This window comes from Fukomys damarensis, unplaced genomic scaffold, assembly GCF_012274545.1.
Source record: "Fukomys damarensis isolate Sample0158 unplaced genomic scaffold, DMR_v1.0_HiC HiC_scaffold_18, whole genome shotgun sequence".
Taxonomy (NCBI): Eukaryota; Metazoa; Chordata; class Mammalia; order Rodentia; family Bathyergidae; genus Fukomys; species Fukomys damarensis.
The window spans coordinates 20359909-20384705 of NW_022900930.1; the positions used below are offsets into that span (position 1 = coordinate 20359909).

General features: G+C 34.7%; 1 protein-coding gene across 4 annotated transcripts in view; it reads left to right on the top strand.

Annotated features, from left to right (window-relative positions):
- Fat1 (FAT atypical cadherin 1) overlaps positions 1 to 24797 on the top strand; it is a 118880-nt gene that overhangs the window by 31702 nt on the left and 62381 nt on the right. For all 4 annotated transcript variants that reach the window (XM_033765404.1, XM_033765403.1, XM_010619792.1 and 1 more), the window contains exon 3: positions 22280 to 22594. In XM_033765404.1, coding sequence (XP_033621295.1) covers positions 22280 to 22594 — 315 coding nt within the window. The remainder of the gene's footprint in view (positions 1 to 22279; positions 22595 to 24797) is intronic.

The following is a 24797-nucleotide window of genomic DNA, read 5'->3' on the forward strand; positions in this document are numbered from 1 at the left end:
CTTGTAAGTGCAAGGACCCAAGTAAAAAAAAAAAAAAAAAAAAAGTTGTATTTACAAAGACTTTTTTTCCATTTTTTTTCTTTTCTCATATTTTTTCTTTTCTCTTCTTTCCTTTTCTCTACCCTTCCCCTACTCCTTTAGACCCTTTCTTCCTATTTCACATTATCAGTTATACAATTTGAATCTTATTTACACTTTTAGTTTTTCATATCAGAGAAACTGTTCAGTATTTACACGTGTGTCCTATTTATTTCACTTATGAATAGCTATACATGACTCTAGTTTTTCATTCTTTATGGCTCAGTAGTACTCTATTTAATAGAAAAACCACATCTTCTTTATTTATCTAGTCTCCATTTAATGGGCATTTGGGTTGTTTCCAAGTTTTAGCTATTACAAACTGTGCCACTGTAAAAATGGGTACACATATATCCCTGTGGTATGATTCTTTTAATTCTTTGGAAAGATACCCAACAGAGGGATGCCTGGGTCAAATGGAACCTCCAGTCCAAGCTCTTTGAGGTATCTCCATATTGATTTCCATAGTGGTTGCACTAGTCTGCACTCCCACCAACAATGAAGAAGGGTTCCTTTCTCCCCACAACCCCGCCAACATTTGTTATTGTGTGATTTCTTGATAGCAGCCATTCTTTGTGGAGTGAGGTGGAATCTCAGTGTTGTTTTCATCTGCATCTCTCAAATGACCAGTGATGTTGAACATTGTTTCATGTATTTATTTGCTGCTTTTTTACTTCTTTGTCTGATAAATGTTTGATCATTTCAGATGCCCATTTTTAAATTGGGTCTTTATATTGGGGGGGAGCTGATTTTTTGAGTTCTTTATACATTTTAGATAATAGACCTTTGTCTGAGGAACAGCTGGTAAAAGTTTTTACCGCACATTGTAGGTTGTCTCTTAGCTCTCTTGGTGGTTTCTCTTGCAGTACAGAAGCTTTTTTAAAATGATGAGATCCCAGTTGTTGATCCTTTGTGCTAGTTCCTGTGCTACTAAGGATTTGTTCATAGAGCTTTTCCTATGCCAATGTTTTTGAGAGTTCTACCTAACTTATCTTCCAGCAAGTTTTTAGATCTTTAATCAACTTGGATTTTAATTTAGTACATGGTGAAAGTTTAGTGTCTAGTTTTAATCTTTAAGCCATCAATTTATTTCAAGTCAGAACTTTGTTTTCAGTTAAAAATTGTCCAGGGATAGCTTTTGTAAAATTATGAGTACATCAAATTTCCTTTTTCAGGATAAGAATCTGTTAGGGAAGTTGCTCCATTCAAATAGCTCATTTGGTTGTGTCCGGGGTTGATAATACACGACAGATTTTCTTTATGTGAAGTATATGATGGCTTAAAATAATATTTTGCAATGTAATTTTCCAAAAGATTTATTTAGACTAGGTCTACCATTTTACAGCAAAGCGAAACCTTCCACAGGTTTTAATTTTTGTAATTCAAATATCTATGTATCTGTATATACACACTTGGAATTCAGAGTCATTAATGAAAAGTAGTTATTGTTGGATAAATTTGATTTTCATGTTTCAGTGGCCCCTTTATTCTTTCTTTTCAGAGTTAAAAAGTTTTGATATTCAGGTTTATACCTTTTTTCTGTGTAAATTTTAAAACATTTCCACTGGGATGGCTTTTTTCTTGTATTTATTTACTTTAATCATGATATTTTTCGTGCCATTGGGTTGAAGTGGACATGGGGGATTGAAAATTGCTATGCCATATAGTCACCACTGCCCTCCTATGTTACAGCTCTGCCTGTTTCCATTTGGGCTTTGGTAGTGTCTCATCAAGAGTTGTGAATGAAGCTTAAGTAAATATATTTATTCTGTGCTGGCCTCTGGCCAGGAAATCTGCTGTAGTGGCTGAAAGATTTTTTTTTTCTTTTTTTCCTTTAAGCTCTTGCTGGGTGAACCATCACTATGACAGGTAAATAGCATTCTTCAATAAAGCTTAAGGAAAAATAGAGCTCCCTCCCACTTCATTTCTTCAGGACTGTGAATGTGGGGATTGTCTAGCTTGGAACTCTATTGATTAGGTCTCTGCCTCCCCAGCTGAAAACAGAGCTGCCCAGGGGCCATTTCACTGCAGGGGATTTGCTGAAACTTGTGTGAAAGGGCCACTTGGGGTCTCATGATTACCTTATGAAGGGGAATCAGTTCAGGCAGCAGAGTACATATTAAGGACCTATTAACTTCTCCAGGCTTCTCTGAAGGATTGAAAAGCTCTTGGGAGCAAGGGAATAATAAAAGGAAATTATTGCCATAGCCACTGAAGGTGCGTCTTGCCCTATCTCTGTGGGTGCATCTGTTGAATTGCAAATTTACTTCCTGCTGGGCCTCCGCTTAGCTTCAGAAGTCCCCTTTAAAAGGTCCTGAAAGGGGAGTTTGAAAATGATTACATAATGTTGACTCTTTTCTTGAACAGTAGACTCTCCATAGCATTGGGACAAAATTAGCAAGGAACTACCCTGTTTTTAAAAAAATATTCCTTATTTTAAAAAGAAAGCAATAGATGGTCATTGTAAAGTGTGGGAAAATGTAGACTGCTATAAAAAGGAATCAAGTAAATCCCACTGCTTAGGCCAGTGTCAAAACATTTTCCTAACCTATATAAACTGGCTCATACACCAACACCTTTCTACCAGTATTTGCTGAATTTTAAAAAAAAGTGCCAGTTACACATACTGTTTTATGAGCTGTATACACACACAGAGCCTTTTTTGATTCATAAGATGTTCTTACAGAATGTGAGTTGGGGTATTTCCATGCCATTATAGAGCTAACCTGTAATACTAGCATAACATGTTTTTGTGCATACAAATTATTTCCCTATTTGCATGTGTCTCTGTTGCCCTAGTGTAAACAACAGGGAGTGAAATTCTAGGTATACAAATTAAGTTTTTAATATAGATTGCTCCATTTCTGACCAGTAATAAAGTTCCCAACAATTCACTCATTTATCTGCATTCTTGTGGCCCTTGACTATTTGGGCTGAAAGATGAAAACCAAAATGATGGTAATTTTGTAAGTGAAAAAAATTACTTAGTGAACTGTTATAATTGAAACAGTGATTATAATTGTTAATTTTGTGGTTGTTCTATTTGTGTGTTTGAAAATTCTGGGCTTTAGAAACAAAACTTTGGAACAGTATTCTCTGATGCAACTTAACTTTTCCACATTTTTGTCTCTGGTGGATATAAGCATTTTAAGCTTATTTCTTTACATAAATTTTTTTTAAAGTCATTGTCTTGTGGGTTGGGGAAGAGTCCTTTAAAAGGGGCTTTACTTATATTTTTTTGTTTAGATGCTATTTATTGCATAAAATCATATGTTTAAGATGAATTTATTATTCTACTCAGAGGTCTTTCAAAATAAAAAATGTATTATTTTTAGAACCAAAGTTCTTGTAAATTAATTTACTATCTCATGTCTGTAGTTAACATATATTCAGCACTATAGTGGTTGAATCAAACAGACTATTTTCTTGATGGGATGATTTGAGAGCAGATTATCAGATTTGTTTTCAGGCAATAAGCAATTCTCGGGCAGCTACTAATTCATGTTAAGAACTTAGCAAACACTATGAAGCAGATAAAAGACACAGAGTCCTATTCACAGTTTACTTGGGTGTAGGACAGTTACAGAGCTCCAAAGAACAAAGTGATAAAAACATTTAAATTAATTATTTAGGCAGTAGGTTCAAGAATTCAATATTAAGATGATTGGAATTAAGTCATAGTGCTGCATTTGAGCAAATTCAGCTCAGATGTTAGGAAGTTACTACTATATAGATTTGAACAAGCTGAGGTGATCTCACTAAGCTCTAGGAATAAAAACTCATTCACAAATCCACAACTGTTTTATTCTTAGTTTTATAGGATATTTTTATATAATTCTGCTAACTCATATAGTCTGGGTTACCAATAAAATGATAAGGATAGCAGAAGCAGGAAGGAAAAATATCTCTACGTATTTTAGAATTGAATGGAGAAGAAAATCCACAAATAATTATGGTACCCAGACTTTCTGCCTTCCTGCACCATGGGGAATTTATTCTAAAGGGCACAGTACTGAATGGATGCATCTTTAATCATCTGGAAGTAAGAAACCCATTATTTTTCGAAACCAGACAGTAGTTGTCTGTTTTAATGGAACAGTTGTTTGATTACAGCTCTTCATGGCTTTATTTCCAAGTGCTTACTTCCCACAGATATTTGAATTCTGGCTTTAGGGATTGCCCTAAGTCAGAGTCAGAGAATTTAGAGTAGGAATCTGGGCTGGATGAATTTATTCTGGTAGTTTTTTTTTTTAAACATAAATTTTCAGGAAGCAAATCCTTATAGCAGCAGATTGCCTACAACATGGGGGCTTAATAGTTTGTTGGATGATTAAAAAAAGACTTACTTTTTTTTTTTGCTCAGCCTTTGCACTAAGCTACTTCCCTAGCCCTTTTGAGACAGTAGTCTCACTGAAGTTCTGAGTTACCCAGGCTGAGCTCAGACTTTGATCCTTCTGCCTCACCTTTCCAGTGTGCTAGGATTATGGGCATGTGGAACCATATCTGGGTAGAAATTGACTCTGAATTTACAGTGGATATGCATATCTTTGGGATGTTAATTATGGTGCAGCCTACTAGATAGAATGGAGAGTTCAGGATCTGCCAGCATTCTATTACTCAATAGAGAAAACGGTTGAGAATAGTCTCTTGTGAGACCCAAGACCTGTCATGTAAAGGTACAAGATCCCAACGATGAATGTAACTGTACTGTATACCTAAAATGCACCAATAAACCCAATGAGAAAAAAATAAAACAACCCCCCCGAAAAAACCAAAAAGCCTTAACTCTCTTCTAACCAAATACATTCCAGCATTATAGAAATCAGTTATGTTTTAATTACAGAATTCCATATGTAGAAAGCATTATCCAGGTTGAAAATAACTTTACGGGTTAAATGCTTTGAAAAGTTAAAGAAAGAAACCTCTAAGATACATTCAAAGGGACAGTTAACTGGGACAAAAATTACTTGAGTGCATAATCCTTACCTAAGGAATAATTGGAAACACTGAAGCATCCCCAGGCTTCATTTGCTGACTATAAAATCGGCAGCAATTAAAAAAAAAATCTAAATGACCTTTCATTTGAAGCAGGAATTTTTAATCCTTCCTATAGTTTGTGTTCTTACTAAAAAAATTAAGGGGGGTTTGGCTTAAATTGCTCCCTCACTGTAGTGGTCATTTGATGTTTTCTAATAGTTCCATGTGCTATTAGCTGTTTGAAATTTTACTTAAAGACAAAAACTCATTACTGCTTATTCAGTCATGAAACTTAAGGCTGTTTCTCCCTTCTGTGAGAAGAGCTTCATGGGATTGCCTTTGCCTTTTGGAATGCCTTGTTTGATCTAAGTATAATAATGCCCTTGGAGTGCCCTTCCTGTAATGAAAGAAAGGTGAGGTAAATCAAAGCAACACCAGATAAGAGAGGAATGTGCTCCTTGGTTACCTCTGTCTTTTTGGCTTTGAGATTGTGACTGTATACGGCACCTTTCCTGCCCAAAGGGTTATGGAGGGCCCTGGTTGACTTTTTTCCTTTTAGGTGTAGTGTGTTATATACAAATGGGATTTGACCTGCTTAATTCCTGAATTCATGACTTCATTTTGGACTTAAAAGGAGTTGCCAGAATGATAAGAGATTGACATTACCAGTTAGTCACAGCCGAACACTATAGTAAATGAAAACCACACATCCTTTGTTTAATATGTTACCCTCTCCAGAGGTTGCCTTTTTTCTTTAAATTGGCTAAATTTTTGTTTAATTTTGTTGTAGTATTCTCAGTGTGGCCTGAAAGTATTTCACTGTGTTGCCATTAATACTAGTGGGGCTATCACCTCTTCTGCTACTTCAGAGTTAATGATTAACATGTGGTCATTCACTTGTGGGAGGAATGTTGATTGCTTTAGAAAATACTTGGTAATTATTTAAAGTTTCTTAAAGAAGCTTGGTAGCTGTTTCATTCTGTTGAAAGTGGGACAAGTGTCAGTTCTACTTTTGTGCCTAAGAATGTTCAGGTGCAGAATGCAGACACATTTTTCTAGGGAGGAAGTACAGTTAACTACCTTAACAGCTGGTGTAAGTCTTGTATGAGAGCCAACAGGAAATTTACAAAAGTGCTTTCTGCCTCTTAGAGCCATAGCCCTGACCCTTGTAAACCTTAGTGTCAAGCAGGAAGCACTGATATGTACAGTTCAGCCTCAGTCTGGGAATGGATAGCATTATCATTGGAGAGGACATCCAGTCTAGACTATACGGTTTAAAAAAGATCTCATTACCAAAAAATCATGTTTCATCATAGACTGAGCTGGTAGGTAAGACTACTACGCAATGTAAAGTTTCTTACAGATGAAGCCGTTTATGCTGAAGATTGCATTCTTTTTTGAATTTTTTGCATGAAATTTCATATATGTTACCTATAAAAATTCAAGGCACAGGAATTTGAAGGGAAAAAATTTCATTATGATCCACTGTTAGGGATGTTCCAGAAATAGAGGACTAGGCATCGAAGGGTTAACACAATCAGACCTTCACTGCTTTGACTTTGTATTCAAAATATTTTGACTTGAAAACCTTGTCCCAATACTCATTTGTTTGGTACGATATACAAGTTAGAACTCAGTAGTGTCCGTTGCCTTGTGACTTGCTACCTTTCCAGCCCACAGTTTGGTCCTCATCATGTTTTGGTAGCTCTCCTATCTCCTGGAACCAATTAATAATGAATACCAGTGTACCACTGTAAGTTTTGTGATGAAATAAACAATAAACTCTGGCTAATTTTTTTAAGTAGACAAACATTTATAGTTTTATCTATCATCAATTTACTTAGTTACTTGCCTAAGTGATTTTTATTGTGCTTATGTGTTGGCTCAGTGGAATTAATGAATTAGCCTTATTGTGTTACAACTACTGAAAACAAGTGGAAAAATCCATCTTATTAAGATTTTATTCAATGCCTTTAAAAAAATCTTTTCTGTGATGATTTTGGGGTTGTTATTCAAATATTTTAACCATTTTCGAATTTTGAGGGGGTTTCTGATAAAAGATTAGTAACTTCAGAGTGTAAGTAGGACTACTGAAGAATGGACTGTAAAAGCTGGTGATCCTCGATGGATCTGTGACCTTAGGGCCAAGCTCTAGTTCATTGAAATAGCCTCGAACCTGGGAGCAGGGCACAGTGAACTGAATATGTGGGGGCAGACTGGGTGGGATCTCCCCAGGACAGCAAAGCAGTAGCCCCTGAAGAGTGAGGACTTTGGAGAAAGCCCCAGAGCCTTTGAAAGTGCAGTGGTGGGAGACTGACTAAGGGTGAAAGCAAGCTTGGGTGAAGCATGGCTCATGCTTTCATTCCTTTGGTACTGAGCACTCGCTGACTGCACAGACGACCGTGCTGGAACCTTCTGGTTGCTGTGTGTAGTCCACTGTGTAGAAGGTAGACAGTGCCATGGTGTTGGTGCATCTTTCTGGGAAGATGAGACAGCTGAGAAACCTGTAGATAAGTGGGACACACACAAACACTCACACACACACACACACACACACACACACACACAATTTCAGCATAGCAGTGCTAGAGAGAAAATAGAGCAATGTCGTAGAAGTTTTCCTGTAGGATTTGTGTGGTCTCCTTTAGATTTTTTATGGTGAGCAAAGGACCATAAAGAAGAAATAAAAGCTGGAACCTGAACTCATTGAAGAGCCAGACATTGGAATGTGATGTTTGACAACAAGGAATAGCAGTCCTGAAATAACAAATAAGCTCATGTGTCTGGAAGCTACATGAGGCAGGTGAGGCAGCTGAGGGTCCTGTCTGTGACTACAGGTGAGTGGTAAGAAACCCTGGGCAGTCCATGCCAGCTGTCCCCAGTGCCCCTTGTATTGAATCTCCCTGCCTTCCCCGAGGTCAGGACTTGCATCTCCCCTACCCCAGAGGTCCTGTTGTTAACTTTTGTCCGTATCCAAGCTTTACGCCTGGCTCCCTGGTGACCTCTGTGACACCTGTCATTGTGCTCCTCCATCCTTCTGCTCCTCTGTTTTGATTGTATGGCAAACTAATTTCCTCTTAGGAAATAGACTTTCTTTTGCCTGTGAACCCTTAAAAATGACATTACTGTTTTAACTAGTTTAAAAAATTCATTAAAAGTAAAAAATAATTTTTTCAGAAACATGTTTTTCTTTCTAATAAGTATGTCTTCATGCATTAATAAAAATCATGTTATTTACATGTTTTTAGTAATTCAGAAGAAATTCCTAGATTCATAATCTAATATAGATTAACAGTGAATCATAGTCGTACACCTAAGTTTTCTTCCCAGATCTTAGATAAGGAGATGTTATGATGTCCCTTATCTCTTCCATGTGATGCTAATAAATTTTTACATTTGATGATTACATATTAACTATGTTATAGTATAAAACTTAAACATTAAAGTTTTCTTTTTAGTAATCATGATATATTCTAGGAATGCCTTCTAATGAACTTGGTTAGTTTTACTTTGTAAAAATGGAACAACTTCTGAAAATAAATGTTTAAAACCTAGTTGTGCCTGGGCGGCTGATTCAAGAGAATTGCAAGTCTTGAACCTAGTCTGGACAGTTTTGAGACTTGGTGCTAAGAAGCCATATGTGGGGTATTAGTGAATACCTATGACCCCAGCACTCTGAGAGGCTAAAAGCAGAATTGCAAGTTTGAGCCCAGAGGAGACAATTTAGGGGGATCTTGTCTCAGAATTTAAATGTTTTAAAAAGGGCTGGGAAGTGCATCTCAGTGTAAAGGCACTGGGTTCAATTCCCAGTATTACTGTCATCACCACCACCACCACCACCACCAAAAGAAGATGTGACAAAATTTCATGAAAATAGTACAGAGTATCTGCAGTCTGGTTGAACGAATGGTCTTTCTTTGCTGTAGATTTTTGCCTGTAGATTCTTCAATTTTTCTTAGTTTTGATTTTCATTTCATATTTGAAATGAGCCTTCATAGTGTCTTCAAAAAAGTTAGCTCTGTAGGTTTTGGGGAATTGAAGGGAGAGTTTAGACCTGACCCCCAATTCAGCAGCATTGATGCGTGCTGTGCTGGGAACATTTAACTCTCCTCTCCTTTCTTTCAGTACTGGGGTTTGCACCCAAGGTCTTCACACTAGGTTACTTACCTAGCCCTTTAATTTTTTTTTCTAAAGATAGGCTTTTGCTAAGTTGTCCAGGTTGTGCTGGATTTTGAATTTCTCTTGCCTCCTAAAGTGCCAAAATTAGAAGTACCTGTCACCAGCCCTGACTTTCACAGCTTTTTTTACATTGCTAATTAAAATAACTTAGTCTAGATTTGGTTTGCTGTGCATGTATCAGTCCCTTTAGTTCAGAGCACCAGGAGTACCGTCACTTTGTTCTTCTATTGTGAGAGTCAGTGTAAGTCACTAGTCTTTAAAAGAGTCACTTGATCTGTTAAGTTTATTCTAATAGTTCTGCTTTGAACACTGCTTCATAATAATGTGATTTTAATAGTTTTCGTTCTTGAATTTCTAATAGCATCTACAAATTTACAGATGTTGGGATTAAGATGTCATATCTTTTTAAGAATAATTGTAAATCTTGGTTTTGCTTTAGTTTTTCAAGCATCAAAATAGACAAGATACTGATTTACTTAATCCTTATCTATTTCTCACTTTTATATGTGAAGAACTGTAGCATAGAGAGGGTAATAAATTGCCAAAGCGACACATTTATCAAAATACACAATTGGGCAGTTACCAGGCATACTGTAGAAATGATTGATTACACTGTTAGAAGAATAGTATATTTAAGTAGCAAAGTTAGAACAAAACCTGCATTCTCTCAAACTTGTTTCCTTCTTAAGTTAGAAAATACTGTATACAGTACTCTTAAGAAGCCATTAGGATATATATGGTACTATTGGAAGATAGGGCCAGGATTACTTTCTAAGATTACTTAGAATTTTAATAACAAATCATTATCTCTGAGATAGTATCAGACTCTTGCTTTTCCCAATGAAGTAATTTTCATTACAAACCAGAAATGCCATTTCACTTTTACTAAAATGTGGGTTAACACACCATTCACTTTTATACTTGCACCTCACTTGAACGTAGTTGGGATTTCAAGCGACTTGAATGTTTTTCATGACTTGGTTTCCAGGTCTGTATCATAATACCTAGTCAGTTACCCTATGGACTTTGGCTTCCTCATCTGTAAAATAAATAGAGGGTCGGACTAAGTGATATTTATTGCTCTGTCTTAATTCTGTGTGTGTGTGTGTGTGTGTGTGTGTGTGTGTATACATGTATGCTTTGTTTGATCATTTAATATTACTAAGTGCGAGCTTCAGAGCTGATCTTTGGTTTGGAAGTAGTGTCCATGTTGGTGGCCACTGGATTGCCTTTGTGAAGGTATATGGGAGTCTGAGTTTGCTACCATAGGGGCAGGTAAATAAGGAGAATATTACAGAAATGACACCATGTAATATGTTTAGTTTTTTTATGGTGTTGTCTACAAATATAAATGTACATAAGTCCTATTCATATTTCATGGTTGTACTATATGTACTAATTCTTGCTATTTTTACCTTATTAAAAGCACATCTGTTAAAAATGTCTTAGCCTTTACCTCTTGCTGCTGGTTATCTCTTTGTACATCTCTTTTTTGAGCAGTTTAATCTGTCAAATTGTGTTTCTTTTGTAAAGGCAAGAATTTAATGCCTGGATATGCCAGTATTATTTCAGAATAGGCATGTAGAGTGAACATATTAAGTTCCCTTTAGTATTTGGTTTAATTAGGAGATATTAAAATTTATAAAATTTTTACTTTTTAAAATATGTACTGAGATAATTGGGAAACTAGTTTATCCCTTTAATGGTTTTTAGTTAACAGTAAGTCTCTTAGTTTACTAGTTCTTTGATTTATGCTTATTTACCAAATTATGAAGTGATCATTTAAGTGTTACCTTGCTTTCATTTGTTTTAGATTTTTTTTTTTTTTCTTTTTGGTACCGGGGATTGAACTTACGTCCTTGCTCTTGCGAGGCAGGCCACTGAACCGAGCTAAATCCCCGGCCATTAGTTTTAGATTTTAACAAATAGCTGTTAAAGCAAACCAGCCGAAGTACTAAAATTGAAAAAAAAATATGGCCACTTCTTTCAAAAATGATTGAAGAAGCAAGTACCTACAGGAGTTTAGAATTATTCTTTTTTTCTTTTCCTGTATTAGTACATTTTAGGTATACAGTACAGTTAACATTCATCATTGGGATCTTGTACCTTTACATGATGTATCTTGGTTCTTATTTTTTCCCCATTTCCCTGCCCTCCCATCAGCCCCTCCACACTTTCCTATTTACAAAGACTTTGTTTCCTTTTTTTTTTCCTTTTCTCTTATTTTTTCTGTTCCCTTCGTACCTTTCCCCTACCCCTCCCACTTCCCCTACACCTGTAGGCCTTTTTTCCTGTTACACATTGTCAATTATACATTTTGATTCTTATTTACACTTTTAGTTTATCACACCAGAGATACTATTCGGTATTTACACATGTGTGTACTATTAATTTCACTCAAGAGTATGTCCTCAATGTACATCACTTCGCTATACATTTCTCTAGTTTCTCATTCTTTATGGCTGAGTAGTACTCTGTCTTACTTAAAAAAACACATCTCTTTTATCCAGTCTCCAGTTGATGGGCATTTAGGCTGTTTCCAAGCTTTAGCTGTTACAAACTGTGCTGCTATAAACATGGGTGAGCATGTGTCACTGTGGTATGATTCTTTTACTTCTTTTGGGAAGATACCCAGAAGGGAAATAGCTGGGTCAAATGGGACCTCTAATCCTACTTGTTTAAGGTATCTCCATACTGATTTCCACAGTGGTTGCACCAGTCTGCACGCACATCAGCAATGAAGAAGGGTTCCTTTCTCCCCGCAGCCCCACCAACATTAGTTACTGGTTGATTTTAGAATTATTCTTTAAAAATGTATTTAAAACCACAGTTGATAAGAAATCATGTATGCTTTTTTCCTTCTATAAATAAGATATATTGTCATGAGTTAAAAATATTTGACATTGTTTAGAGATGCCAGCAAAGTTTTAAGTACCATACCTAGCAGTTTTAAATACCTCACTTAGCAGTTTTAACATGTCTTATCCCTGTTTCATTTTTTAAAAAATAGAATTAAGTTGTCATTTATTCTAAAAATCTTACATGTTTCATCATAAACACTTATCCCCCTCCTTTTGAATTGTACAGTATTTAACTTTCAGAAAAATGTTTAGGAAAGGGCAGATAATATTTAAAACAACAGCTGAGATATTTCTTTGTTATGGATTTGGCTTTTACTTTGGCAGTGAGGAACATGTTTCTCATGTCTTACACATTCGCCCAATTATAACTTTAATCAAGAAGCATTAATTTTTATTTATATTTTCATCTTCTTTGGTGCATACATTTCAGTAACCATTTGACTAATTATAACTTGTATGTAGCAATTAATTTTGTGCATGTTTGAATGTTCTAGTGATTAGATTATACACTTTGCAAATATATATAGCTACATGCTGTACAGTGTTTCTTTTCATACTCTGTATCTTTTATTATCACTATTTTATGAAGTGATAGTATTAAGACAAAATCTTAATGAAGTATTTGTTAGTACTTTGATAAAGGACAACTTTATTAGAAATCTTTGCCTTAATAAAGACTTAAGAGCAAGTATTATTACTCTTGATGTTGTATTTTTAACTTCTCTTGATTTATTTGCTGCTTAAATTTTTTTTTTTTAACTTACAGTACTGGAGATTGAACCTAGGGCCTTTCCTCTGGACTACAACCCCAGTCTTTTTAAAAATTTTATTTTTAATATTTGAGACAGGATCTCACTGAGTTTTCCAGGGTGGGCTCACTTTTTTCTATTCTTCTGTCTCAAGCTTGTAGAAGGCTGGTATTACAGAGGTGTGCCACTATTCCTGACTTGCTTTTTTATTTTTTCTTGACATGTTATTTTATGATTTACCAATCTATTCTTATACAGTCTCTTCAGATGTTAAGAATTGTATCTTCATGGTCTCTATAGTTATGATTTAGCTACAGTCTTTTTCCACCTGCTTTAACTCTATTTCAGAATGTTATATCCTGTTTGCTTAAAATAGTGCAGGTTAAGTAATTCATATCTATGCATTATAGTTAGAATCTTGGTTGTATTCAGTTTGTTAGTGAATACTGCATATTCCAGGAGATTTCTTAACTCTTGATTGTTTAGCTCTTAATTTTAGAATATACAGAAACACCCAGGTGTGTGCCCTGTCTTCTTTGACTTCAAAAACATCGAATTAAAAATTCTTACTTATACAAATACTTCAAATTTTTCTTCCTAAGAAAGTCTGAAGTTAGAAAACAGGTAAATTAGGAAATTAATGCAAATTGATATTTTGCCTTCATAAAGACTCTTAGTAAGATTAAATAATCAGATATTGCAGTGCATTTCAGTGATTATTTAGGAGTTCTTAATTTGAAATGTTTCTTAGCATAAAAAATAATAATTGAATTTCTCCCAAATTATCAGTATCAGTTCATAGCTAGGTTGTTAGCCTGACTTGAATTAAGTTTCTGAGTTCTTACAAATTTTGAGCCTGGCAGTAAAGTAGATGTTAAAATTAAGCAAGTTTTGCCCAGAAATCCCCTTCTATTTGCAAATATTTTGTTCTTGTTTTTGTTTTTCAAAATTTGAGAATTTCTTTGTAGTTAAAATAGAATTTGAGAAGAAAATTTTACGTTGTTTTGGATCAGTAGTACAGATTCAAGGAAAGGAAAATGTCACTTAGAAGTGGACAGTAAGGGTATGGGAATTTATACAGATCTATTACCACAGGTGCCAAAAAATACATGGCATTTTTATTTGGTTCAGTTGATATTTGGTTCATGTAGAACACGTGTTTCTTGTTGCATAACTGAATTGTGTATGGGTCTTAGGTTTTATTTTAAGAAAAATAGGTGACATTTTCTGCATTTAAAATTTGTTTTCTAGGCTCCTAGATAAACCTTAGAACAAGGAGAACCTACACTGTGCATTCGAAGACTGCAGAGATAACTGTTTCTTTTGGGAGGAGCTGTGTGTCACAGTGACAGGAAGAAGTTCATTCTATTCCTTCTTTAGCAAGGGACTGCTTTTAGGAGTTGGCATTGGGCTTAGTCATTTCAACTGACATTTTCATCACTGAATAGTGCCTTGTCTTCATACTGGAACAAACTTTGCAATACAAATACTTTAGGCAGTTACTATGCTGCTTATGAAAACCTGTAAGTCACTCTTTTAAAGGCTGCTTTTATATTTCTGAAATTTCTTAAATTCTGTTAATACACATTGGCTTTTTTAATCCTTTATACATATTGACGTTTAAAAAATAATTTCATACACTTCATAAACGTACAGGTATTCCTAGAAAAATTAAAAAATATAAACAGGAGAAAATAAAATGTACTCATTTCTATAACTGCAGTTCTAACATATATCTTATCCCATCCCTGTTTCTGTCTATCTATCTATCTTTTGTTCCGGGGATTGAACTCTGGTCCTTGCACTTGTGAGGCAGACAGCAGAACCACTGAGCTAAATCTCCGGCCCTGTTTCTTTTTTAAAAAATGGAGTTATATTGTCATTTATTTTAAAAATCTTATTGTTACATGTTTCATCATAAAATTGAGATGGGACCTCAACCTCAGAAGAGACTTAGGGCTTTGTGTAAGAGATATTTGAAAAAAGTAATGGATTGATAAAATATTATGCTGTCCTCAAACAAATACTTATTTAGTTTTCTTCTTTTTCCGTCTATTCTGGTGAATATTTAACTTTCTTTCCCATAAGACCTTATTTTCTCTTCTTAGTTTCCCAAGTGAGTACCTTGCATTACCTGGCCTATAGTAAGCATTAAAGTGTTTTGTTTTATTTTGTTCCTTTTGTAAAACAAGATTTTGATGCATGGGTCAGGCCGGCCTTGAGTTCCCAGTGGTTCTCCTGCACCTCCTCCCAAGTGCTGGGATTATAGGTGTGCGCCTATCAGTAAAGACAGTTCCAGATTTTCTAGCAAGGCCCTGGGTATAATGAACAATGTCGAAGCCTTGTCGATAAACAAGTTATTATCAGGTTATAGTAAAAAAATGTTATATTAATAATTGAGGACTAGAAAAAAAGTCATTGAAATTTCTTTCCAAAAGCAGGTTAATCCTTAACAATTAGTTTTGATCTGATATAAAACTTTTACAGTGGGTTTACAGTTTACTACTCTGGATCTCCCAGCTATCTCTCAGTATTAGTTATTAAGCGTATCCACAACTCAGTTATGATAACCTCACATTTAGTCTGTTCATTTTTATATAGTAGATGATATGATGCAGAAACTTTCTAAATAGAGAATGGGGTTCTTTTGAATTCTTTTTGTAATTTTTTCCTTTTTTTGTTCTAAATGTCACATTGGATGCGCAAGCTTTGTACAGGCAATTCTCTTTACCTATTTAGCCTGTATTTAGTTGGTTTGTAATTTCTGTTGTGTCCTTCTTCCCACCATGGGCAGTTGCTGGCAAACTTTGGTTAAGGTGTTGATATTTTTCCAGTTAACAGTTATGGATTTATGAAGATCTCCTAACCAGGCTTACAAAAAAGGGGTTGGGATTTGAGAGAGACAGCTCTGTTATCAGAAAAAGTTTCTGTGCTAGTTATGTAAACCAGGTTTCAGCTTCTGGCTTCTCTGCTCCTGGGGTTGGGTAGCTTAAGAAAACTCACTTAACTTTGAAGGCTTAAATGAGTTAGTAACTGTGTAGACCAGTAAATTTTCAGCTGTAAGTCTCTGCTTCCAAATATGAAAATTGGAAACTACCCACCTTCATATATTGTATATACAATAATTGTATATACAATATTGTATATTGCATATACAATAATTGTGAATAAACCATATTGCATATACAAGTCTTAAGTGTGCATCCAGTAAATACAAGAAAAGTAATTAATTTTGAAATTCTCTTCTAAAATTTAAAACAAACTTCTAGAAACATTATTTTTGATATGTAAGATATATCCTTTGTATTTTAATGTTTCCAAAGGCTCTTATATGTGTAGTTTTACCCAATTAATAGATATTCAAATGATAACTTTTTAATAGTCAGGGATGATCCTCTTTCAAAAAGAGAGCTTATCCATGAAAGCCCTCATTAACAATATTAATGATCCTGACAGGAAAATCAAAATTTTGAATCATTTCTCAACAAAGCATGACAACATGGTTTAACAGAGCTTGCCTGGGAATGACTCTTTACGGGGCTAAAGAAATCCCTGGGCTTCAACACGTGATGCTTAAAATCTGATTATAAACTTAATTATTATGAGTTTTAGTAAGTTTGCAAGTTAAAAAGGTTCCTCAGCTAATTTTAAAATTGCCACAATTTTAATTGAAAGAGTTGATAGATACACATTTTTTCATTAAAATAATTTAAAGGCAATCAAAATAATGAAAAAAACCAGAATGACAGTTGCTACACAAACAGCTTTTCCTTTAGTCATTAACTTGTGACCTAACTCTAGGAAATATAATTATCGAATTATCTAAACCTAAACTTTTAAAGTAATTCCATGTGTACTTTCAAATGTTAATTGAAATCATTGGAATGTACATTGTTAAACTCCTAAGATTAAATGAAGTAGAGAAATACTTGGAAATGAATGTGTATGTCCTTATTTCCTTCAAATAGATAATGTACATGAACAAACCTAGAGATCTAATGTACAGCATGAAGACTGTAGGTAATAAAATTGTATTGTTTGAGGATTCATGCTGATGAATAGATTTTAGCTGCTTGTGACTTGAAAATAAAATAAACTAATCATATGACATGTCAGAGACATTGATTTACTTCACTGTAGTAAACTTTTTATTGTATATATCCTACCGCATAATTGTATGTACCTTTAGTATACCCAAAACATTGTATTTTTTTAAGTATGTGTAGGATACAGAGGGATAAATAAGATTTTACTGGCAAAACTTTATACAGACTGATATAGCTATTTATATTTTTTATTGTATACATCTTAAATACAGATAATCCATTTTATAGAAATTTACATGTTTACTGGATTTTGGGGGGGAGTCCTCTGAATGTCTTGTTTTCCTTTTTTCTGTTTGTGTGTGATTTTTAAAATTCCATACATAACAATGTATAAAATATTTTATACTCCTTTAGGTTTGCATTTTTCCACTCAATTTGAAAATCAGTGACATCTGTCTGTGTAGTTAATGCACATATCCTCTTTGAAAGCTCTATAATATATATCATCAAATATTAAACCTTAAAGCTTGGTTCCAAAATGCTGTGGTTTGGATGTACTCCCCAAAGGCCTATCCATGTGTTAAGGGCTGATCACCAGCCTGTGGCACTACTAGGAGGTGATGGGACCTTTAAGTGTTGGCACCTAGTTGGAGGAATGTAGGTCATTGGAAGTATGCCTGACCCCTTCCTCACTCTCCCTTCCTGACCACCATGAGGGGAGCAGCCTCCTCTAACATCCCTCCAACCCTGATAGACTACGTCACCCCAGGTCCCAGAGTAATGGCGTCAGTCTGTCATGAACAGAACTAATAGCCTCCTAAACAGAGCCCAATTTAAGAACCTTTCTTAAGTTGATTGCCTCAGTATTTTGCTGTAGTAATAAAAGCTAACACCAGAAAAAAATTTTAATGTCTTATAATCAAAATAAAAAGGGTGGATAAGTAGCCTAGTGTGAAGTCCTTGAGCTTAGTTCCCAGTACCTCCAAACCAAACCAAACCAAGCAAAACACAGCACAACAGAACAAATGTGTGTGACATGGTATGCTAGAAAGGAGGGATCAGTTTATAAATTTATGTTTCCACCATGTTGCTAATTAGAAATATTTTGAGTTGGAGTGCCTGAAAAAACTAATAGCAACATTCTGTTGAAAGCTTAGCATTAGGTCTTGATAGGGGATAAGGTGTGTTAAACAAAGAAATAGGAAAATTCCAGGAAGAAAGATGACTTGAGTCAGTTAAATTATCTTTGGCAGATTTGGTGGCTACTGTGACTTTATTTTTGTTGAAAGTATCTTGCTCCACCTGTGTCAGTTGATGGGCACACTGGCCTCCTGTATTCAGAGATAGTATTTGAGTTCATATCAACATCAGCTATCAGTGGTCAGTAGTAAGAATTATTTTTTATTGAAGATCATTATTTACATTTTGACAAGTTTTCTTGAACATCTAATTCTATACCTGATAAATTTGGGATAAATCAGGAAGAAGACAGTATCAATATCGGTTCAGTTAAATATGCAGACATTAATCCTTTCAGGGAGAAATTTTGCCGTGAGCTCTATTTTCACCTCTGTTTGTCCAGTTCTTTTAGAAAGTGCACATTTTCATTTCCATTCAGTTGAGTTATTTCACTGCATGCATGTTTAAAATTAGTTGCCATAGTGACATCTGGTGGTGGTTTTAAATCCTAGAGAGTATGTTTGGAATTATTAATATTACTTATTAGCTCTGTAATTGTAGCTTCTTTAAGATTTTTAAATTTATTAACATTTTTTTGAAAATGCTTCCATTGTATTCTTGAGATTAGAAAGTTAGGTATTTATTACTTTTGTAATGCTTCCTTAAAGTCAATGAATGATTCCTTGATAACACTGCTGAGTGGAGTGAGTAACAAGCTCCAAATAGACATCACAGATTCTCCACTTGGTAGCACTGCTTTTTTATACTCTAACCTCATCACAGGCATGGTGGTGTTTTCCTGTTATCTCTCACTGGCTTTGATCCTCTTTTCATCTGGCTGGATGCTGTTGTTGCTATCTATGAAAGTGAAAGAGGAAATAGAAAACAGGAGCAAAGGTGGCTTGAGAAGGAAGGAAGCTGAAAGAGGGAGAGGTATTTGAAGACAGAAGGGAAACACAAAGTTTGTAGATGGGTATTTATATGCCCTCAGAAAGATGATATATTGAGTATGTGTCTAAAATGTATAAATTTTAGTTTATTTTAATTTTTTCTCTGTTAAAGGTATTACTTAAAAGTTTTCATAATGGAAACCTGAAAATTTTGTTTCTATTTATCGAATTAAGGTAACTGCTGAAGTTACTAACAGAAGAAATCCATCTGTAATCTGTCTATAAATGCTAATTGTAGCTTTAGGGAAGACTGGTAAAAGAGTAAAGTCAGAGACTTGCAGTGACTTAGTGAATATTTCTAGTCAGGTTCCTAGATGTTGTCTGGTATGCGGGTCATCTCAGAAACCAGGACTTGTGCAGAGAATGGGTTAGATACTAAAGAACCACAGATTACGGAAGTACTTCAGCGTGGGATCTAAACTCTACACAGTCCATGAATTCATGAAATAATAACATTGGGCGTCTTGCTTGTTAAAATGTATATTTTCACTGCCAGTTAATACCACTCTAATTTTCACTCATATTTGAATTGAAATACTTTGTTGTCTCATTTTTAACCTTTACTAATATCTAGAGATTCTTTGGAGCTCTTAAAAATTCTGCTACTGTTACTAGAGGTTGTGTAAGGAAGTATACAGATGTTTCCCTGGGAGAGGCACTTCCCAGCAGAAGTCATATACAGTTTGGCTAGGAATAGAGGGGGAAAGGAAGAGCTGTTTTTATCTTACAAATCTCGTAATATATTTGCCTTTTAGATTTCTTTTTTCCTTTAACCTGATACTAGAGAAAACTTGTGTATATGAATGAACATTTAATACCTTTCTTGATTACTGATATGTATACAAAGTATATGCGATATGAAATCCACCTTGTCTTTTCAGAGTTACTGTGTTAAGTTTGGTTTCATCCATGATTGTCATACTGACAGTAGGACTGCTAATAGGAAATGTTGGTGATTTTTATGTCAGAGAGTCCAGGTATCTGAACTTCAGCTACGCCATTTACTGTAACTTTGGGACAATTTGTCATCTTTGAATTTTTCTTCTGTGGAATGAGGATAATAGAACTACATGTACAGAGACAGTAGAAGTGCAGATTAAATAAGATAATACATGTAAAATACTTACATTGCCTGACATACAGTAAACATTCAGTAAATGATTTCTGCGATTATCATTTTTAAAAATGCCCATGATCATATTTAAAGGAATAGTTATTTTTTTTGAAAAAGTGGTGAATAAAATTGCCATGTATCTATCTACTTGAAAATTTCCATTAATACTTCACTTGCCAGATGGATTTAATTTCATTGTAATAAAGTGGCAGAACACAAGAAAAGCATAAGTACATTTGTTTTGTTCATATATGTTTGTACAGAGAACATCCTGTATCCCCAACTGCCATTATGTCAGGGGAGGGTAATGATGAATAATAGAAATTAGAAATGATTATTCTTTTGGACAACAAATATAATTTTTATAGTTTAATGAATGGATTAAGTATGTATAATTTAAGTCTGAGGTAAAGGGGAAGTATATTTGAGTTTTATCTTCAGATAATAACACCTACACAGTTCATTTAGCTCCTTTTCCTTAATTCTGAGGCTTTTGTTCTGTGTGTTTACAAGAATTAAAGATCTTTTTGGAAAGTTCAGTGAGAATTAATGAAGCAGTTGTAGGTAATTACAGTGCTTCCTGGTGGCCATAAACATTCATCTTACTATATTTCATCTCACAGTTATTTGGTTGAGTTTCTAGCACTCAGTATAAGTTTTTCTGACATTAACCTCAGATAGGCAAATACTTAAATAATGATCATAATGTACACATACAAATGGTGAATGTAGTTAATAACAGTGTATTCTTGAAAATTGCTGAGAGGATATTGTGTTTTTATCTCAAAAAATGGTATGTGAGGTAATGAATGTTTTAGTTAACTCAATCAATAAATGTGTGCATATTTCAGTGTCATGATGTATACAGTAAATACATATGGTTTTCAAAGAAATCAGAATACAGATTTTTGGTTGAAATAAGAATATTTCATTGCTGAACACAGCTGAAATTGATAGTTGTTGTTTTCCTTGCAATATTTTGCATTAAATTGAAAATACTAGCTAGTGATTCTAGAGGTAGACAATATTTAAAGTTCAGCCTAAACCATGGTATTGAACACTAAGAGTTATCATCAATTCAGAATGATGAATCCGTGAAAAAAATGCAGCAATATATTTTGGGAAATAAAGGACAAGATTTCACAATTGAATAAAAAAGTAGAATTTGCCTGAGACAATCACTGTTTTCACTTTTAATTATTTTGAGAGGTTGTTAAACCTGGGATTAATTAGAGCTTTGATAATTTTCAGTGGCTGGCCCAAAACAATATAGATTTTTAAAACCTTTCTAATAATCAAGACTCCATCTTTTTGTTGCCAACAAGAAATGTGTACTCGTTTGATTCTCAGTGAAAGACTTTATATTAACCCCAGTTAAGATACTTAGGCATTTTATTTATTCATTTGATAAACATTTATTGAGGTTTGTGCAGACTATTTGAGGACATACCCTTTTACAGTTTCTAGTGTAGCTGAAGAACTTATATTTTTAATGCATGCTGATCATCTTGTGATTTGCTTAGTGAGATTAAAAGAAAAGAAGGACTCAGTACATAAGAGACTTGGGCAATCCGTCATTCTGAAATTTGAAGATCTGTATTATGTTTTCTTAGCCACTTAAAAGGGTGTGCGGAAACTCCACTAATACAGTGTTCTTCCTATCTTCTTCCCCAAGTTTGACAGTAGTTAAAGAAATGCTGTGGGGGAGCATGAGACTAACCTGTAGGAAAGCCATCACATGCCAGCCAGCCATAATTTCATCTTTGGAAATACAAAGTTTGTCTTTAGATGATCACTTAGTACCCATTCAAGGAGTTGTTAGTAAACACTTTTAAAAGGTAATCAAGTGCTTGAATGACACTTAATTCTGTATTTTTGTGGTCTATATTATGTGGCATATGATGATGTAATCATCATACATGAATTCATTTAATCAAACCATAAGGAACATACTGTTATTATCTCCTTGTAGAGGAAACAAAACTGAGGTGCAGAGAGGTTAGATAACTTGGTTAAGATCATGCAAATAGTGAGTAGCACATAGCCCTTAATAAGTTATTTTTAGGCTGACACTTTCTCGAAGTGACATTTTTTTGTTGTTGTTGTTGTTGACATGCTGCTTTATGCTTTTCTTCTTTCTCTCTAGGTGTCATAGAAACTTCAGATAGACTGGACCGTGAGTCAACGTCCCATTATTGGCTTACGGTGTATGCAACAGATCAGGGTGTCGTTCCGCTTTCATCGTTTATAGAGGTCTACATAGAGATTGAAGATGTCAATGACAATGCACCACAGACTTCAGAGCCTGTTTATTATCCAGAAATAATGGAAAATTCTCCTAAGGATGTATCTGTAGTCCAAATTGAAGCATTTGATCCAGATTCCAGCTCTAATGACAAGTTAATGTACAAAATTACAAGTGGAAATCCACAAGGATTCTTTTCAATACATCCTAAAACAGGTATGTGTTTGCACTATTGTATGAAATCTTTATGCTTATATTCTCCTGATATGGGGAAAATTAAGAATAAATGTTTATCGGGCCAGAGATTTAGCTCGGTGCTGGCATCTGCCCCTCCTGCAAGCACAAGGTCCTGAGTTCGATCCCCGGTATACCCCCCGACCAAGAATAAGTGTTTATCTGTTGCAGACTTTAGTTTTGGTAAGTCATTTTCCTTTTGATTTATTCAAGACAAGCCTTTATTTTCAGTGCTATTTGTTCTGAGTTTTCCCTTTGAGTTTGCTTTTATAAAGCTATTTTGTGATTTTGCTCATTAGTAGAGTTTCACTTTGAGGTTAAAAGCAAACACTGTTATTTCAGTAGTAATTCCTAAATGAGTGATCTTAAACTTAAATGTAATTCTGCTACTAAGTAAATGAATTTTTATAACTGCTGTTTTGTAACGAGTACTCGAAGAATTTATTTCACAATTCCCTAAGTTTTAAAATATTGTTTTAAATTTCTCCCATAGAGCAGTGATGAAACTTTATGCGAGGGGCTTGACACGAACAGTTTCCACTTGGGAATGGTTACTTTCTTGAATTGAGACCTCCATTCTTTTCCTTCTCTCAGTGTCTGTGACTCCCTGCTTCCAAGAAGATAGCCCTGTGCCTCCCAAATTCTCTTCCAAAATCCTTTTAAACGTATGATCTTTGCTTTTATTCATTTAACAGTGTATTTTACTTTGTCTTAGTTCTTTGGTCCCCTTTGTATGATTTCACAAAAAGATACTTTGCATAGTTATGTGTACAGTGAAAACTTAAGAATATATTTGTGCTATGAAAACCTCACACGTGAGTGTAGAGCACTTTTATCTATCAGGTAAAATAGCAAGAGGCAGATTAATTGAGGGGGGGTATACTCACAGGAAGAGGCAACTGCTTGTCAAAAAGATGACTGACCTAAAACAAAGATGTATAGTTATTTAGTCCTTGCTGGTAGAATTTCAATAACAAAACTTTTTGAAGGGCAAGATTTATTGAATAATTTTACACCTCTACCTTAGCTCTGCTTATTATATCTTTCCTTACTCTAAAGTAATTGCCCTGTTTAGTGTTTATTTGAAATGTCAAGGAAATAAGAAACAAAAATAAAAATAAGTTTCTTTACGTGTCTTTGTTTTCCTAATTTTGGCATCATTCTTATTTCCTGTTTTCTTCAGTTGATCTTAAATAGAAGCAATTCTTAAGGTGGAAAAAAGCATGAATTTAAGATATGTTTAGCAGATGCCCAACAAAAGATACTTGAAGCTGGGCATGGTGGCACACACCTGTAATCCCAGTGATCAGGAGGTTGAGGCAGGAAGATCATCAACAGTTTTGAGGCCAACCTGGGCTACGCAGTGATGTGGAGTCCAGCCTGAGCAACATAACGAGACCCTCCCTCAAAAAAAAAAAAAGATGAGAGGGTTCAACCTATGTATGAAATATTTTGTCTCTTGAAAAGTATGGGTGAGGCCAACCTGGGCAGCTTAGAGAGACTCTGTCTCAAAATAAAATAGGGAATGGTGGGGGATACAGCTCAGCAGTGGGTTCAGTCCCTAGTATTGGGGTGTGTGGTGTGAAGGAAACTTCACATTCTGAAGACCCTTTTTTTGATAAAAGTAAATTTAAGTTCAAAATTTATTTTGATTGCAGTATCATATACATTTTACTTTTGAGGCAGTTATAGACTAGTCCTTTGGACAAATTCTAGTATTTTCCTCTAATGGAGTTTGAATTCTTAGAAAATTGATGATTGATTATTAAGATTGATTGATTCTTGTAAGACTAATTATATATAGGAGAGAAATTTACAGGACCTGGTAGTTTTGGGGGGGCATGGGGAATAGAATGTAGGACTGTGAGCTCAACAAAAAGGCTAGGATTAAGACAAGACCATGCCAGACTGCAAACAGCCTCTATAAATAATTAATGAAAGGCTTTTTTAGCAGTCTGACCATATAGTATTTTTTCTATGTTCAAGTAGCAATTAAATTTACCTCCTTTTTTGGTGAAATAAAGTAGAAGAGAACTAAAAGGTAAAATTTTAGAAGGAATTGTCAGATATAAAAGAAGGTTAGAAGTTTATAAGATTTTAGAGTCCAGAGACTACAGAGAGGGAGCAGAGTTTCTTTATCACAACTTTGAGAAAAAGAAGTTCAGAAGGAAAAGCCTTGAGTTGG